General features: G+C 45.1%; 1 protein-coding gene across 3 annotated transcripts in view; it reads right to left on the bottom strand.

Annotated features, from left to right (window-relative positions):
• il1rapl2 (interleukin 1 receptor accessory protein-like 2) overlaps window positions 1–17,042 on the bottom strand; it is a 1,090,987-nt gene that overhangs the window by 526,952 nt on the left and 546,993 nt on the right. For all 3 annotated transcript variants that reach the window (XM_038775345.1, XM_038775344.1, XM_038775346.1), the window contains exon 3: window positions 8,743–9,022. In XM_038775345.1, coding sequence (XP_038631273.1) covers window positions 8,743–9,022 — 280 coding nt within the window. The remainder of the gene's footprint in view (window positions 1–8,742; window positions 9,023–17,042) is intronic.

Genomic DNA, 17,042 nt, shown 5'->3' with positions numbered 1-17,042 from the left:
CATTCATATCCCCCCTTCATCCCCACACCCTTCTTCCGCCGAACCTTCTTATTCCTCTTCCTGCCCCACCTCTTCATGCCCCCTTTCCCACCCCCTTTCATGGGCATGGCCCTCTCCTTTGGCACTGCCCCTTGGCATCCGGGCACTGTCCCGGCACTTGGGCAGTGCCAACATAGCACCCCTGCAGTGCCAACCTGTCCCTCACCACCTGGGGGCCCCAAAGGCCTCTGAGACCCCTGGTGTGGCCATCACGTCTGGTTTCTGTTTTTGGAGACCGGCACTGATTCACGCTGCGCCATTGGGATCGGTGAATCCTGGCAGCCGGGAGACTCAGGCCTCGAAGGGGCCGCACATATATAAATCCAAACTCATTTCAATATACTGATTTGGATCACGCCAAGTAAGAGAGTGATCCTGATCGCGCTGGGCAAAAGGGTCTGGTTCATCACTAAACCCGTTTTTTGCCTCTGCCGGTGAATAGCAGGATTGGCACTGGGTGCAACGTGCCCAGAATTGTTTGCACTGAGCTAATTGATGTGTTAGCTCAGAATATATAAGCACAGACCTCTGCTGCTTTCCCCCTGACCCTCCCCACCCCGCCCATATCTTCAAGGCAGGAAGGCAAGAATGTCGCTCGCATGCTTACCCTACTACACTGCAACATCAATGGTGCGCTAGTGCAGTGTTAACAGTGTCGTTTGGAACAACCTATAATGAAGAAATTGCCGAGTCCGACACCAAAATGGTTCTCCCTGCCTCAAAGGAATTCTGTGGAAGAATGTTTACTGCATTACAAAATGCTGAAGCTGAGTCAAAGTTTAATTGAGCTGTTCTTTTTTTTTTATAAATTTAGAGTACCCAATTGTTTTTTCCAATTAAGGGGCAATTTAGCGTGGCCAATCCGCCTATCCTGCACATCTTTTGGGTTGTGGGGGTGAAACCCACGCAAACACGGGGAGAATGTGCAAACTCCACACGGACAGTGACCCAGGGCCGGGATTCGAACCCGGGTCCTCAGCGCCGTAGGCAGCAATGCTAACCACTGTGCCACCGTGCTGCCCCATTGAGCTGTTCTGATGATAAAGCATATTGCTCAGATCCAAATGGACTCTTCAGCTGCAATAGAAGCTAACAAGAGCTCTCGAGGGCAAAGACACTGAGTATGGCCTAATATTTCCACTTCACGGTCTGATGATATTCACCTATGAGAGGCTCTCCTTTGTCTTTACCTTTGTAGTGGGGCGATTGTACGGCAGGGGGTGGGGGGAGGGGGGATGTGTGTGGATGGGGACAGTGGAGGCAACCGTCTAAAGCTTGATTGGTCTCTTCAATTTATACACTTCATGTAATGAGTCCAGCGAGGCCAGGCTAACTCAAACCTTGGGTTCATTCCTTGAACAAAAAGAAGCCACAGTCACGGCGTACAATGCTAGTGTCCCAACCCGGGATCACGAGAATTCCAGTCCGGGTCTGGATTACACATTTTGAAGGCCCACCAGTGAGTCTCTCTTGGGTGGGCCTCCGACCGCTCAATATAGAAACCCGTACTCCACGAGCCCCGCTGTGGTCTCTGTGAGCGCCGTAACACTTTAACCTTCGAGGGAATCTGTGCTTATGACTCCACGCTGCCAATTCTGACTCAGGGCATCCCGTGCCGAAACACGTTCCCTCGGTGGGCTATTGCTACACTTCTGCTTTATTTCTCTGGAGCAGGAAAATAATTCTCGTGGTTCCTTTAAAATGGAGACTCACTGGTGGGTTTTTTTGAAGACTCGCAAAACATTCTTCCACTTAAGCTGCAAGAAACAATCCCTGTTGTTGTACAAACACTTCCTCATGCATTGCATTTGGCACAGAACTGCATTGTCACAAAGCAAAACAAAAAACAATTGTACCATAACTGGGTTTTCGATCATGATTAAGCACATTCTCATAGAATCCCTACAGTGCAGAAGTTAAATGAGCCAAGGATTTTGTAGTTCTTCCTGAGTATTCCCAACCAGATCTCTCACATCAGCATTCAGAGCTTTTTAAAAATGTGTTCACATCGGCGTCGCAGGCTGTGCCAGCATTTATTGCCCATCCCTGATTACCCTTAAGGAGGCTGTTGAGGGTCAACCACTTCTGGGTCTGGAGTCACATGTAGGTCAGACCGGGTAACGACAACAGATTTCCTTCCCAAAAGGACATTAGTGAATCAGATGGGTTTTTACGACAATCAATTCATGGTCACAGAATCCCTCCAGTGCAGAAGGAGGCCATTCAGCTCATCAAGTCTGCACTGACCCTCCGAAAGAGCACTCCAACCAAGCCCACTCCCCCACCCTATCCCAATAACCCCTTAGCCTAACCTACACATCTTTTGACACTAAGGGGCAATTTAGCATGGCCAATCCACCTAACCTGCACATCTTTGGACTGTGGGAGGAAACTGGAGCACCCGAAGGAAGAAAGTGCAAACTCCAAACAGTCACCCAATGCCGGAATTGAAGGCCGGTTATAATTAGCCTTTAATTTAAGGGGCGGATTTTGCCAGAGCCCGAAGCCAAAATACCGATTGGGCGGAAAATGGCTCCGATACCGAAATCAGGGCAGGCAGCGGTTTGAAACCAGTTTGCAATGCTCCGCTCCCTCCAAATCGGCATCATCGGCATGCGCACCGCATCTTCAGCTGGCCCACCTGCAATGTTTCGCCCCCGATGGGCCGAGTTCCCGATGGCGCAGGCCATGTGTGGTTCCAGCAGGTCGGGAACCCGATGTGCCAGCTGCAGGCAGTGCCCAGCAGCGCCACACTCTTCTGGGATCCATAGGTGGCTTCTGCTCGGGCTGGGGGGGGGGGGAGTGGTGGGGGTTAGACAGGGGGCGGGCTGTGGGGTCAGGGTGGGCAGGTTAGAGTTCCAGCATGGCCGGCGCCATGTTATCCGGCATGACTGGTGCAGGCCGACAGCCTTGCGCATGCGCGGCCCGGGACCCGGCGCGTTTTCCACGTGACTCGCAGGTGGTTCATGCGGCGTCGGTGTTAGCCCCTCACCGGTACTGGAATCAGTGAGGGGTTCATTCCGCTTTTCCCATCGTGATCAACCCACGGATTCTCCGTTGGCGCCGGCACTCTGCCGCTGGAAGGGAGAATTCCGCCCCAGTTTTTTATTGAATTTGAATCTCACTATATGCCATGGCAGGGTTTGAACCTGGGTTCCCAGGGCATTACTCTCAGTCTCTGGTTTACCAGTCAAGTGACAATACCACAGTGCCACCAACTCCCCCTTAATTACATCTTATAAGCTAAATACAGGCATACAATTTGTGCTGGTTTAAAATAATCAAATTGACATTTGGTTAACTGAAGCAGGAACCAGGTCAACCAAAAACATCGTTATACAACTGAACAATACCCCTTAAATTTCCAGCGTACATAAGCATGGCAAGACTCTGCGTACAATGGCTAGAATTTTACAACCCCCCCCCCCCCCCCCCCCCCCCCCCCCCCCCCGCCCGCAGTGGACAGAAAGCCCTAATTTTCTCCTTCCGACTGGGGTGCTATCCCTTTAAGGCCGAGTGTACTCCGGACTTTCCCCCCGACCTTTCCCTTCAAGAATCCTCCCCCACACAAATCAGATTGTCTGGCAGTCCTCCAAGGCAGGACATCCTTCCAACTGAAGAGTGGAAGTTCCTCCATCAGCCGACCAACAGTCATTAGAGCAGAAAATGACAATAGGGCTCAGAGAGTCGGCAGGTATATGTTCTCCCTCCCCATCCTTAAAATTGAAGCCATTATTACGTTTGCTAATCACGAATTTATGATCACATTCAATGATCTATAATTGCCCTGTCTAATTGACTTGTAGAGAAAAATGTTTAATGTTCGCCTAGAACATATTCCTTTTTGGCTTGAGCACAAGGCAGCACTTAAAATGAGCTAATTGGTTTAAATTATGACAGTGCTGCAACAGGTAGGAATTTTATGAACTAGGCCATTCAACTCAGAATTTATTTGCCAAGGCAGATTGCATTTTCCAGTAACTATTTCCTTTCTCTCCATAGCATTATTGTAGCAATTGCAAATGGAGTCTTGAATTGAAACTAGAATATGTGGATACTTCCGTCTCATAAGGTGATGGTTTGTGTTGTGGTGGTCAATACTATATTAAGCATTGAATGCATAGAATGCCTACAGTGCAGAAGCAGGCCATTCAGCCCATCGAACCTGCACAGACACTCCAAAAGAGCACCATACCTAGGCCCAGACCCCCAACTTATCCCTGTAAAACCCACCTAAACTGCACATCTTTGGACACTATGGGGCAATTTAGCATCTACGTGGCTCACAACGCCTTGCGAGGTTCAACGCATTCTCGCAAGACATTGCAAGGTGAATCCCTCCCACCATGGGCAGGACCACGTTTTAGCAAACCTACATATTGGAGCGAGGCAGCAAGCCTGACCGTAATGTGCAGATTCCCAAGGTTCCTAAGGCTTTGGGATTCAAACCCTTCGCTTCAGGGACCTCTGTGTAAGGTCTCACCAGCAAATGTACACCGAGGGGTGGGTAACAGTGTAAAACCCCTCGGTCCGGGTCTTCAACACTCCAATGCATAAAAGAAACATGACAATGTAAATATTTAAGGAAGAACTGTAACATAAAGAAGGATATGTGTGTAATGTCACCTCAATTGAATGGAAGAAAGACAAGTGAATGTGTAACTTTGTAAATGTACAGTCAAGACAATTTGAAATGTCCTGTAATGTTTATCAGAGATTTTATGAATAAAGTTTTTTTTTGAAAAAAAAAACTGGCCACCTCAACAGCACTCGTGGGAGTCTCTAAGGGGATCATAGGCCCCAGCTGCATTCATTTGGGCAGAGTGGAGTCTTGGCTCTGGGCTTGCCACCTGGGTGGCAAGTGGCGCCGTCAAGGTGCCCAGATGGCACTGTCAGTTGGCAGGGGCACTGCCAGGATGCCAGGTTGAGGGGGCCTACGTGGCATTTTTTGAGCGTGCACAATTGGGCAGTGGTTGCTCGGCATAGATGTTGAGGGGTGTGGGGGGTAGCTGTGGGATCCTCCCATATTGTGTTTGGGGTGGGAAGATGGGGATTTTTTTCTGTGGATCTCAGAGATTGGGATGCTACAATGGGGAGTTACGGTAGGCAGAGCTCCTCATTGTAAAAGACGTGGCTACGTGTGGTCTTGGCCGCGTGTTCTGATTCGGGCCCACTATTCAACGCATGATGCGTAGAATAGCCATGTGTTTCTTGGTGCTCGCTCGGGGACTTTTTCCCTTTTGGGAAGATTGCGCCCTCAAGTGTGGGCTAAACCAATGAGAAACGCCCTTGCGCCCCCAAAAATGACTAAGTGTCATTGAATAACGGTGGAGAACTCGGCGGCAGAGCCGGCGGGAAACTCCCTGAAAAATCCGCCATAAATGAACTTCGAAAGAATTCCAGGGAATCTCGCCCGTAATTTGAGATGGAAACTTGCCCTTAATGCATAAAAAAGTGCACAGCATGTCCTTAGAGTAAGAAATGCCAATGAACCAATCAAAAACGTTATTTCATTGACACAACTCTTTGAAGTTTCGACCCCATTCACTAAGAGCAACCAATCAAATCTTTGAGAATGATTTTCAAAGTCCTCTCACTGGGACAATTTGGTTTCTTATTCTGGTAACTTGACCACAAAAAGGGTAGTTGAAAGGCATCAATCTTAAATTTAAAGTTAATCTTCTTTGATATATAAAAATAAAATAATGTATGGACTGAAAAATGGGAGCAGCTCGCTAAACATCGAAATAACAGTAAGTGAACAGAGCTAACGAGAGTTAAATACAAATATATTTAATAACAACAACAAATGATGTCACAACACTGAGTGATGACATCGGCAATGGATTTAAATAAGGAGATTCATAATAATATCACTCTATGACCTATTATAATTCTAATTTCCAGTTCTCTTCCCACACCTAGCAATGCACTAATGCAGACTTGCGTCTGTTTCCATCGATAGTAATTCCTGGAACAGATCACTTGTGTGTCACCGAGGGTTATAGCTTAAGAGGCGCCACTCCCCATCAAGCGTAGCTGACCAGGACTCTCTCCCGCTCTTACCACCAGCCACTGGCATGTTTGGAAGGTTTTGCAGGTTGACACATTCAACCTGTTTGGCTGCATTATGGATGCAAGCTCCTTGGCCATCAAGTCCTGGGTTGGGGGGGAGGGGGGTACACAAAACCGGAGCTTCTGGCTCAGAGACGGATGTGCTACCCTCAAGACCTCCGCACCTACTGTAATACAGGCCTCTAATTAAAATGAAATGGAATTAACACCTAAAATGTTCAACAATTTAGAAAACAGACAGCAAAACTCATCAAATATTCCAATAACAGTCCCCCTATACCTTAGGGATTCTCAAAAGGTACCTGCTGCTACCTGACATATTTCAACAAAGTTTTCCCTTTTTTGTTGCACGAACTCTATTATATATTGCACCTACAGCTTGGTACTAGGAAAACTCCCGACCTTCTCAAAAACAGTTATTTGCATTCATTTTCTAAACTGTGTATCCTTATTGTAAAGTCCTGAAGTTGACACCCAGCTTAACATGGACTTAAATTCCCTGAATATGGCAGTAAGAATCTCAAATCCCAATTAACTCCAGTGTCCTCTTGTGAAAAACATGATTGATGGGCCCATCAGGCTCAATTCTGACAAATGGGTTTGGCTGGGTTCAGAGTAGGGATGGCCCATAGTTATTTAAAGAATAATGCATGGAAGGGCCAAGGGTAAGGAAGTAAGTGGCAGGACTCTGAGATTAAATTGAAACACCAAAAGAATCTTTACGATGTAAACGTGAACAAATTGACACAAGCAATGATGAGCAAATAAAATAATGATTATAAACAATATGAAAGTCTATCTTAAACTCAATCCAACAGCCTGGTTACAGATGATATAACTCAGTTTCATGGTACATTCCTACCATTGGCAACTGTTCCACAACTGGACTTCTCTTTACAGAGCGACGTAATCCGACCCAATTCTCTATTCGTCCGTCTTTTTTTTCTCGAAACATACTGGACTGAGCTCTCTGGTTAAACATTACAGACTGGGTGTTTGCATCCTCCAAATAAGCTTCTCTTACACTTTCTTATTTCCAGAAAAAAAAACTCTGCCAACTTTCCCTTTAGAGCATAGCTCTACCCTCAGCAATTTTCTCCATAGCAGCCTCTGAGCATTCATGCTTCCACAAACCTCTCAGTTGGGTCAGATGTTTAAGCATCATTTGTCAGCACAGCCAGGCATCTATAAATCTAACCAAAAGTAACATCTCCATATTCACCTTGAACTGAAACCAAAACTACATTCAGATAATCCACAATAGAGACAGTTACAACAGTGAAGAGAAATGGAGATTGAGAGAAATATCCAGGGCACATCTTTGATAGCCACCAAACATCTTAATTGCATAAACAATCATTATTACCTGCAGCAACATTTGGAAAGTTGGCATCCAGATTAAAGATTGAATAACATGCTATATTTAAATGTCATGCACCTGCAGAACAAGGAAATATGTCATTTCAATGTGGAAAATTGTCCGGTATTCTGGGAAGTCAGCGGCTCTCAGGACTGCATGAGGAAGCTAGAAGTCAGGAGAAATCTGGGACACATCAAGAGGGCAAACTAGTTTGATCACCCAGGAACAGGCACGGTCAGAGCACTGGACTACTTTCCTTATGAGCAGTGTCACAGGAGATATGATGACATACTTTAAGTGTGGCCTTTCCCCACTGCCCACTGAATCTCTTACAACATGAATATGGAGAATACACCTGTGGACCAAAGTTTTCTCTCTGTTTCTTCCCTTTAATTGGATCATACTTGTGAGATTTCACTGCAACTTTTCGTTAGCATTGAGACATTTTTTTACCAGTTGAAATAATGTTCACTTAAAGTTCATTACTTCCAAATATTTTAACCCCTTCGCCACCTTTATGCTTTATGCGAAAATCAATTATTTTGTCTAATGTCAATGGTGATACTTTGTTGTGGGCCAGGATTTTAAAAACTCCAAAGTATATTATGGAGTTCACCTGACCTGTAACTCTTTGTTGAATTTGGCTAAAATGAGCACAAGAGCCTGCATTTTAGGTGTTATTTAACAGACTTCTTAGGTGCTTTAAATCAATAAAACAAGCTTTATTCTAAGAATTTAGTCAACATTTGTCTAAAGACATGCAGCAAGAATTTGTATCAACTACAAACATAAAGACCCCACACACCTACAGTAATATATATATAACCCTTAATGAATTCCCCTTAACTGTTCCAATTCAATAACAAAATCTGAGTAAAACCAGAAACCCCTTTTCAAAAGCATGGCCCAGCACACAGAATTCCCACTTATATAAGACTTGTTATTGATACTCTGTTCCCCTTTCCAAACAGCAGATTTAAATTCCTTCCAGAAAGCAATTATCTCTTTTAAATTACCAAGCAGTCTGGAAACAGCTTTCAAAATGAAGATAGAGAGACACTTCTTTCAACCTGTGCAGTTCAAACCAGTCCAAAACTCAAAGCGAAAGTGAAACTCAGAGCCACAGCCCAGCTCCGCCCACACAATGACATCACTGGAGCCATGTGATAAGCCAAAAACATTTCTTAAAGAGACACTCCCATGACAATATCATCAACAATGAGGGTTTATTATGTGCTTAAAAACATGTTTTATCAACTTCCCCTTACCGTAATACACAAGTATAGAATCCATTATCCGGTAACTCCGCTGAATGGAACCAAATTGAATCCTCTTCTTTGCTTATTCTGCGTCCGGCAAATATAATTGGCTCTTCTGAGTCTCCTTGCCCATTATTTTTATACCACATTAGGCTGAGTCCTGAATTCTGCGCCATGCTGTAGTTAGTCCTGATGTATCCGTAGAAGAGTGCGCATTTCACACGTACAGGCTCGCCTGCCAGCACCCTGTATTTCTTGAGATCCACAGACCAGTCAATGCAAACGTCAACTGCAACAAGGGAATAAAAATTAAAAGAAAAACGCCTTAGTCAGTAGGTCTTCATTGTTCATCTAAATTTCCTCGAAAGCTGGCCGAATCAAAAGGATGTGTGGCTGAACCTAAGATGTTCATTCAGGACCACCTTGTTATTTTGGTGAAAGTTAGCATTTTCTGTGCACTTAAATAAACAAAATTATGACAATTGGAAGAATGCAACCGCTGAACATTGTACGGAACATTCTGTAAGAAAGCTATCAGAATAACACATTAAATGTTGTAAATTATATGGTAAAACATGTCATTTTAACAACCATTCTGTCAATTAAGAGAATCCTTATTCCCACATCTTCTAGCTTAGCAGAAGGAACAAAAATTAAAACATGAATGAACATTTTATTAAACAATTTCCTCTTTACCATTTGCTCCATTATTTTTCGATCATCTTCTGTCCATAATAATGGCTCCTACATTTAGATAACACTTGGAAGATGCTGAATAGTTTGTGACTGCCTGGGTGTGAAATGGGAGCTCGTGCTCTGAATCCAAAGATGTGCGGGCTAGGTGGATTGGCCATGCTAAATTGCCCTTAGACCAAAAAGGTTAGGAGGGGTATTGGGTTCCGGCGATAGGGTGGAAGTGAGGGCTTAAGTGGGTCGGTGCACTCGATGGGCTGAATGGCCTCCTTCTGCACTGTATGTTCTATGTTGTATGTTGACGCAGAAAGAAGATCAGGATTTAAGGAGAGGGAGCTGCGGTATCTCACTCAACCCCAACCCACTTGTTTTTGGGAGTTAAGATTCATCCCAATTTCTAGTTACCTAAACTGAGAACACAGGACTTTAGAGCAGAAGGAGGCCATTTGGCCCTTTGAACCCACTCCACCATTCAATAAGATCATGGCTGATCTGGTCGTGGTCTCAGCTCCCGTTTCCGGCACCCCATTAACCCTTGACTCCCAGTCTGAGAAAAAAAATATCTAACTCAGACTTGAATACATTTAAAGACCCAGCCTCCACCATCTTCTTGGAAGAGAATTCCACACCCTAAAGAACATAGATGATAGAACATACAGTGCAGAAGGAGGCCATTCAGCCCATCGAGTCGACACTGACCCACTTTAGCCCTCACCTCCACCCTATCCCCATAACCCAATAACCCCTCCTAACCTTTTTGGTCACTAAGGGCAATTTAGCATGGCCAATCCACCTAACCTGCACATCTTTGGACTGTGGGAGGAAACCGGAGCACCCGGAGGAAACCCAAGATGACACGGGAAGAACGTACAGTCTCCACACAGACAGTGACCCAGTGGAGAATCGAACCTGGCGCTGTGGTTCGAATACCCGCTGGGTCACTGTCTGTGCGGAGTCTGTGCAGAGAACTTCTGAGAAAAAAGATTCTCGTCATCTGGTTTAACCTCATATTCTTAAACTATGTCTCAGAGTGTTAGTCTCCCCAACAAGATGAAACATCCTCCCGGTATCCACCCTATCCAGTTGCCTCAAGATCAATAAATGACCTCTCATTCTTCTAAACTCTAATGGTTATTGATCGAACCTGTTCAAATGTTCTTCATAAGATAACGCAGGGATGGGTTGAGTGAACCTCCTGTGAAGTGCTTCCAAAGCAATTATGGGTGAGATTTTCCTGCCTCACAGCTGCGTGCCTCTCAGTGGGGTGAGGTGGAGCACCGTTCGCTGGCAGCGGGAGTCTTTGTTCCCAATGCTGTCAGTGTGAGTTTCCATTGAAGCCACCCCATGCTGATGGGAACCCCACAGGCAGGGGGTGCACTGTCACGGTTACCAGAGAATCCTGTCACCAGCGAACAGCCGGAGATCTCCAGCCTACATTTTATTTCAAATAAGGAGGAGGAATCGGACATAATACTCGAGATGTGGTCTCACCAAGGCTCTGAGCAACTGCAGGAAAGTACCAAAGAGAAAATGCTGGAAAATCTCAGCAGGTCTGGCAGCATCTGTAGGGAGAGAAGAGCTAACGTTTCGAGTCCAGATGATCCTTTGCCAAAGCTATAAGATAGAGAAAGTGGCAAATATTTATACTGTGGAGTGAGAATGGAAGATGAAAGATTCTTACTCCACAGTATAAATATTTCCCACTTTCTTTATCTTATAGCTTTGACAACGGGTCACCTAGACTTGAAACGTTAGCTTTTCCCTCCCTACAGATGCTGCCAGACAGGCTGAGATTTTCCAGCATTTTCCCTTTGGTTTCAGATTCCAGCATCCGCAGTCATTTGCTTTTATGCAGTAAAGTATCCCTACATTTATATTCAAGTATCCTTGCAATAAACTCCAACATTCAACTTGCCTTCCTAATCACTTGTAGAACCTGCGTACCAACTTCATATGATTCATGTACCAAGACACCCAGATCCCTCTGTACTACAGAGTTCTGCAATATCCCTCCTTGTACCGAGTAAATTGCTTTTGTATTCTTCCACACAAAATGGATAATGTTACATTTATCCACATTGTACTCCAGCTGCCACGCTTTTGCTCACTCACTTAACCGGTCTATATCCCTTTGCAGACTTTCTCCCTCTTGACAACTAACTTTGGTGTCATCAGCAAATTTAGTTGCCATACATCTGCACAGCTCTGCAGCACAATTCCTCTCTCCATTGCTTCATTGATTATCCAACACTCACTTCCATATGTCGACATGTGCGCTGAAGCATTCCAGGATTCTCAGTTTTGTTTTCATGGCTAATTCTGAATTGATTATAATCTCTTTCAGGAAGACTTCATACCCTTCATAATTGAACACAGTAGTCCATCTGATGGCTAAGCAGTGGTGTGTAAAGGTTTGGTAACTTCTGCTTGCGTATCTATGTCTTTGTTAAAAAGCCAAGAATTTCACGTGCTCTTTGTAAAGGCTTCTCAACCTGCCCAACCACCATCAGAGATTTGTGTGCATATATCCTCAAGGTCTCGCTGTTCCTATGCTGCTTTTAAAATTCATAGAATCATAGAATCCCCATAGTGCAGAAAAGGCCATTCAGCCCTGCACCGACACCCTGGAAGAGCACCCTACCTTGGTGCACTCCCATACCCTATCCCCGCAACCTCACCCAACCTGCACATCTTTGGACACCAGGGGGAAGTTTAGCATGACTAATCCACCTAACCTGCACATTTTTAGACTGTGGGAGGAAACCGGAGCACCCGGAGGAAACCAACACAGACATGTGTTGGGGAGAAAGTGCAAACTCCACACAGATAGCCACCCGAGGCTGGAATTGAACCCGTGTTCCTGGCGCTGTGAGGCAGCAGTATTAACCACTGTGCCAGCGTGCCATCCCGGCAATTGTATAATTTAGTTTAGTTTTATTTTATTTTAGTTTAAAATGGTATAAATTATTTCATATTGCTTTGGCACTAAAGAAAATGTATCACTTTTTTCACAATCCTTGCAGGGCAGCACGGTAGCACAGTGATTAGCACTGCGGCTTCACAGCGCCAGGGTCCCAGGTTCGATTCCCCGCTGGGTCACTGTGTGCAGAGTCTATACGTTCTCCCCGTGTCTGCGTGGGTTTCCTCCGGGTACTCAAGTTTCCTCCCACAGTCCAAAGACGTGCAGGTTAGGTGGATTGGCCATGATAAATTGCCCTTCGTATCCAAACAAAAAAGATTAGGAGGATTTATTAAGTTGCGGGGATAGGGTGGCAGTGAGGGCTTAAGTGGGTCGGTGCAGAATCGATGGGCTGAATGGCCTCATTCTGCACTGTATGTGCTTGCCCATTTTGTCAATCTCCCCCAAACTCTGTTACTATCCCCCACGTACTTTTCCATGTATTGTGGCATCTGTAAACTTTGAAATGATGCCCTCTAAGCCTCAGGGCTGGAACTCTCCAGCTTTCCTGCCAGCAACACATCCCCATCCACGGGTTTCCCAGTGGCCTGAGGTTGACTTCAATGGAAAATCCCATTGACAAGTGGAGAAAGTAGATAATCCTGCCACCAGTGAACATTATGCCGCTGTGAAACACCTGGCTAGGGGACCGGAGAATCCAGCTCAAGGTCATTCATGTATATATATATATTTTTAAAAGTGGTGCTCTCCATACTGACCTCTGAGGAACACTACTGTATATTTTACTCCAGGCTGAAAAATAACTCGTCAGTGCTGAACTCTCTTTCTGCCCCTTTGTCAGTTCTGTATCATATCTTCCCTGTCCCTTTATTCCCATGGGTTTTAAATGTTTCCACAAAAATTCTCAAGTTGTAATATGAAACACAGGCTGCAAAGCGTTATAAAGACTCACACTTGGATTCCTATGTAATTATATTATAAATGCTGCTCAACAGGAGTAATGTCATAAAGCCCACTGAACAATCAAATCTTTTGAGTACAGTGTTGTACTGTCAATCAGGGAGGCAGTGGTATTGTCACTGGACCTGGACTAGTAATCCAGAGACCCAGCGCACGGTAGCATAATGGTTAGCACTGTGGCTTCACAGCGCCAGGGTCCCTGGTTCGATTCCCGGCTGGGTCACTGTCTGTGCAGAGTCTGCATGTTCTCCCTGTGTCTGCGTGGGTTTCCTCCGGGTGCTTCGGTTTCCTCTCACAGTCCAAAGATATGCAGGTTAGGTGGACTGGCCATGATAAATTGCCCTTAGTGTCCAAAAGAAAGGTTAGGAGGATTTATTGGGTTAAGGGGAAAGGGTTGAAGTGAGGGGCTTAAGTGGGTCGGTGCAGACTTGATGGGCCGAATGGCCTCCTTCTGCACTGTATGTTCTATGTTCTAAAATCTGGGGACCTGGGTTCAAATACCACTACAGCAGATGGTGAAATTTGAATTCAACAAAAATCTGGAATTTAAAAAGTTCAATGATGACCATGAAATCATTGTCGACTTTTTGTAAAAACCCATCTGGTTCACCAATGCCCTCCAGGGAAGGATGTCTGCCGTCCTTGGCGTCTGGCCTATATGTGACTCCAGATCCACAGCATTTGACATCAAATGCCCTCTGAAATGGAGGTAGTTAGGGATGAGCAATAAATGCCAGTGCAGCCAGCGACGGTCAGCTCCCAGAAAACATGAATTTTGGAAAGTCATAAAATGCACAGCACACGATTAGTTGTTCAGTGAAAGTTCTAACCCATCGAGTAGAAACTTTCAATCCGTCAGTAGTTAATCAGTTTGTAGTAACATGCTGGAGACATGTCGGAGTTTACAGAAAAGAAGCAGAAGCTGAGCTATTGTTAACATCGCATCATATGAGAATAAATTGCTGAATTTAAATTTAATGGAGTTTAATTGGAAAATCACATTATCACCTACAACTACTTCTCCCCTAATTGTTTCTCTTTTCAATAGTAACTTTGTTTTTATCTTTTGTTGAGACCAGTAGCGTTGTTCCCTTCAACTCCTCCAACATTGGGATCTTCAGCCCCCGGGCAAAACACAAGGGGGGATTAACACCCACATAGTACTTTCTCACAAGATGTGAGGGAAATCAGTCCCACAGGACTTACTGTTATGCTGCATCTTCTTTCCTGTAGTTAGTGCAGGCACTAGCACTGGAATTTCTGGCTCATACATTTTGATACCAACCAGCAAAGGCAGTGCTATCTGCAATGAATGGATGTAACAAAGGAAGACCTTTAGGTTTTCATATCATTGGCTGGGGTGAGTGGCTCTTTCTAACTAATTAGACAGTCCGCTTAGTAAAGTGAAACGTTCTTTGGTTAATTCTAACTGGCAGCCCATGGAGCATAATCAGTTCATTGTTCTGCAGCACACTGCAAGTTGATATCTGTGAGCCAAGAAGGGCATGCATATTTAAAAACTGATGGTCTCTGACATGGGTCTAATACAACTCACAGTGCTGTTTGAAATAATACTCAATCGAAACTTTGAAACTTCATAACACTCACCATTTGAGGATAATTTACATACTGCCAGAGAATGTCTCTTATTGACCTCACAGTCATCGCAAGAGATGGAAATCAATCATGTTTATATGGAGACTGAATTGACAAATTACGATTGTCACTTTCTGGAGATGCTGCCTTTCAGGCGGGACATTGAAACAAGGTACTGTCTGCTCTCGTATTTGGGTGTAAAAGATTTCACGGCAGTCGTCCGAAGAAGAATCGGGGAATCATCCTCAGTGTGCGGGGCCAATATTTCACCCTCTGCCAACCTCACTAAAACGGATTACCTGGTCACAATCTCATTGCTATTTCTGGAATCCTGCCATGCACCTATTGGCTGCCATGCTTCCTGCATCGCAACAGTGGGCGACACTTCAAAAATATTTAATTGGCTGCAAAGCACTTTGGAATATCCTGAGGTTGTGAAAAGTGCCACATCAGTTCAAGGCATTATTTTCTCTCCAGCCATGGAGGCAGACAAATTGGCTACATCTTTTCAGTTCTATAGAACATGACAAGGGCACTGAGAAGGCTACTTTGATTACAGATGCATCCTAGGTCCCAGGGACAGGATGCATTATCTTTGCAATCTGTCAGATAGGCTCCAATATTAGATGAATGGAGAGAAGTTATTCAGACATACTCCTCTCGTTCTACCCACATTCTACCTTGCTCTTACATCTTTCCATGGCTTTGCTCTATCATAGCCTCCTCTCCCCTTCGAATCTGATATACCTACGCACTTTACCTTGGCACCAGTATTGTACGTACCATGTCCGTTTGTTTGCCCTAGTCTTCTGACCATGAACAATGGCAACAGAATTTTCTTTTAAAACAGAAGAACTACCCTTGTGGAATTGAATTCAATGACCAATCTGACAATTATCAAACAGTTTAGATAGCCATAGAACATTGGCAGGTCATCTGAAAGCATTTCATAGCTGATGAATTACAATTTTTAAAACTGCAGTCACTATTGCAATGTAGAGAAATGGGACAATTCCATTGTGCAAAGTGTGGTCCGACAAACACAAAGATCATGGGAGACTGGTTTTAAACGCGAGTGCACATTGTGATTTTTCGGAAATTCTGTGGGAATTACTCGGGATGTTTGAACTTCGAAAGGGTAATTCCCCCTCGTCCCCGAGACCCTCTGAAAAAGCCTCAGCCTGAGTTAGAGTGGAGATTTTAGTCAGTTCTGACTGACTTAACTGTCTGAGTGAAACGCCGGGGTAACTGTACAGCTGACCCCCTGATCACCCACATCATCTTCCCCGACTCCCCCCTCCATCCATCGACTACCACTCAATGATGTCTGCTGATTGGACCCAACTAAGCCCCCCAGACCAGATTTGACCAGCCTCAGACATGACAACCCCTCCCGACCTCACCAACTCTAATCCAGCTACCAACTCACTGAGCCTATCTACTTCACCTAACTCACACACATGCCACCCTCCCAATCTGCCACCCTACCACCTCACCCGCATGTCACCCGACCCACCTGCTACACTACCCCCTACCCACTTGCCACTCTACCATCTTACACATCTGCCACCCTACCACCTCACACTCCTACCCACCTAGCACATCGCCCAGCTGCCACCTTGCCCACGTGCCTCATCCACCCGCCCATCTCACCAGCTGACCCAATCACTCATTGTCCAGCCACCAACATTCACAATAGCCTTTTAACCTAACCTTACAAAAGCTGGAGTGTAAAAAGGGGGCTTGTTCTCTGTGCTGATCCTCTTTGCTGGTCTCTGCAGAGATTATTCGGCTGAGGAAGTTCTTCTGCATCATCAAGCGAAAGCCTTTTTTTAACATATCCAGGTTAAATGGGCAGTATTCTGTCTGATCCTTGTTGGATTCAGCAGCTCAGATTCTGATCGAAAGATTTGGGCTCAGATGGATTAACTTTCTGGATTTCAAAGCCACATCATTTCTCTTCCCTAAATATATAATGGCCGCCATCTAACCAAAGGTAATCAGAGTCCGTTCTGGGCAGGATTAGTGGGGCTGTTCCCAGTGCTTGTTGTGCCGAGAACGACCCCGCTATCTAACGGCACTTTATTGCCATTTTTGCTCCTGTTGGGAAACGTCCCATGATGCCGCACTTAGCATCATT

The sequence above is a fragment of the Scyliorhinus canicula genome, chromosome 17 (genome assembly GCF_902713615.1).
Source record: "Scyliorhinus canicula chromosome 17, sScyCan1.1, whole genome shotgun sequence".
In the NCBI taxonomy this organism is placed as follows: Eukaryota; Metazoa; Chordata; class Chondrichthyes; order Carcharhiniformes; family Scyliorhinidae; genus Scyliorhinus; species Scyliorhinus canicula.
This window is presented reverse-complemented; position numbering and strand designations above follow the sequence as displayed.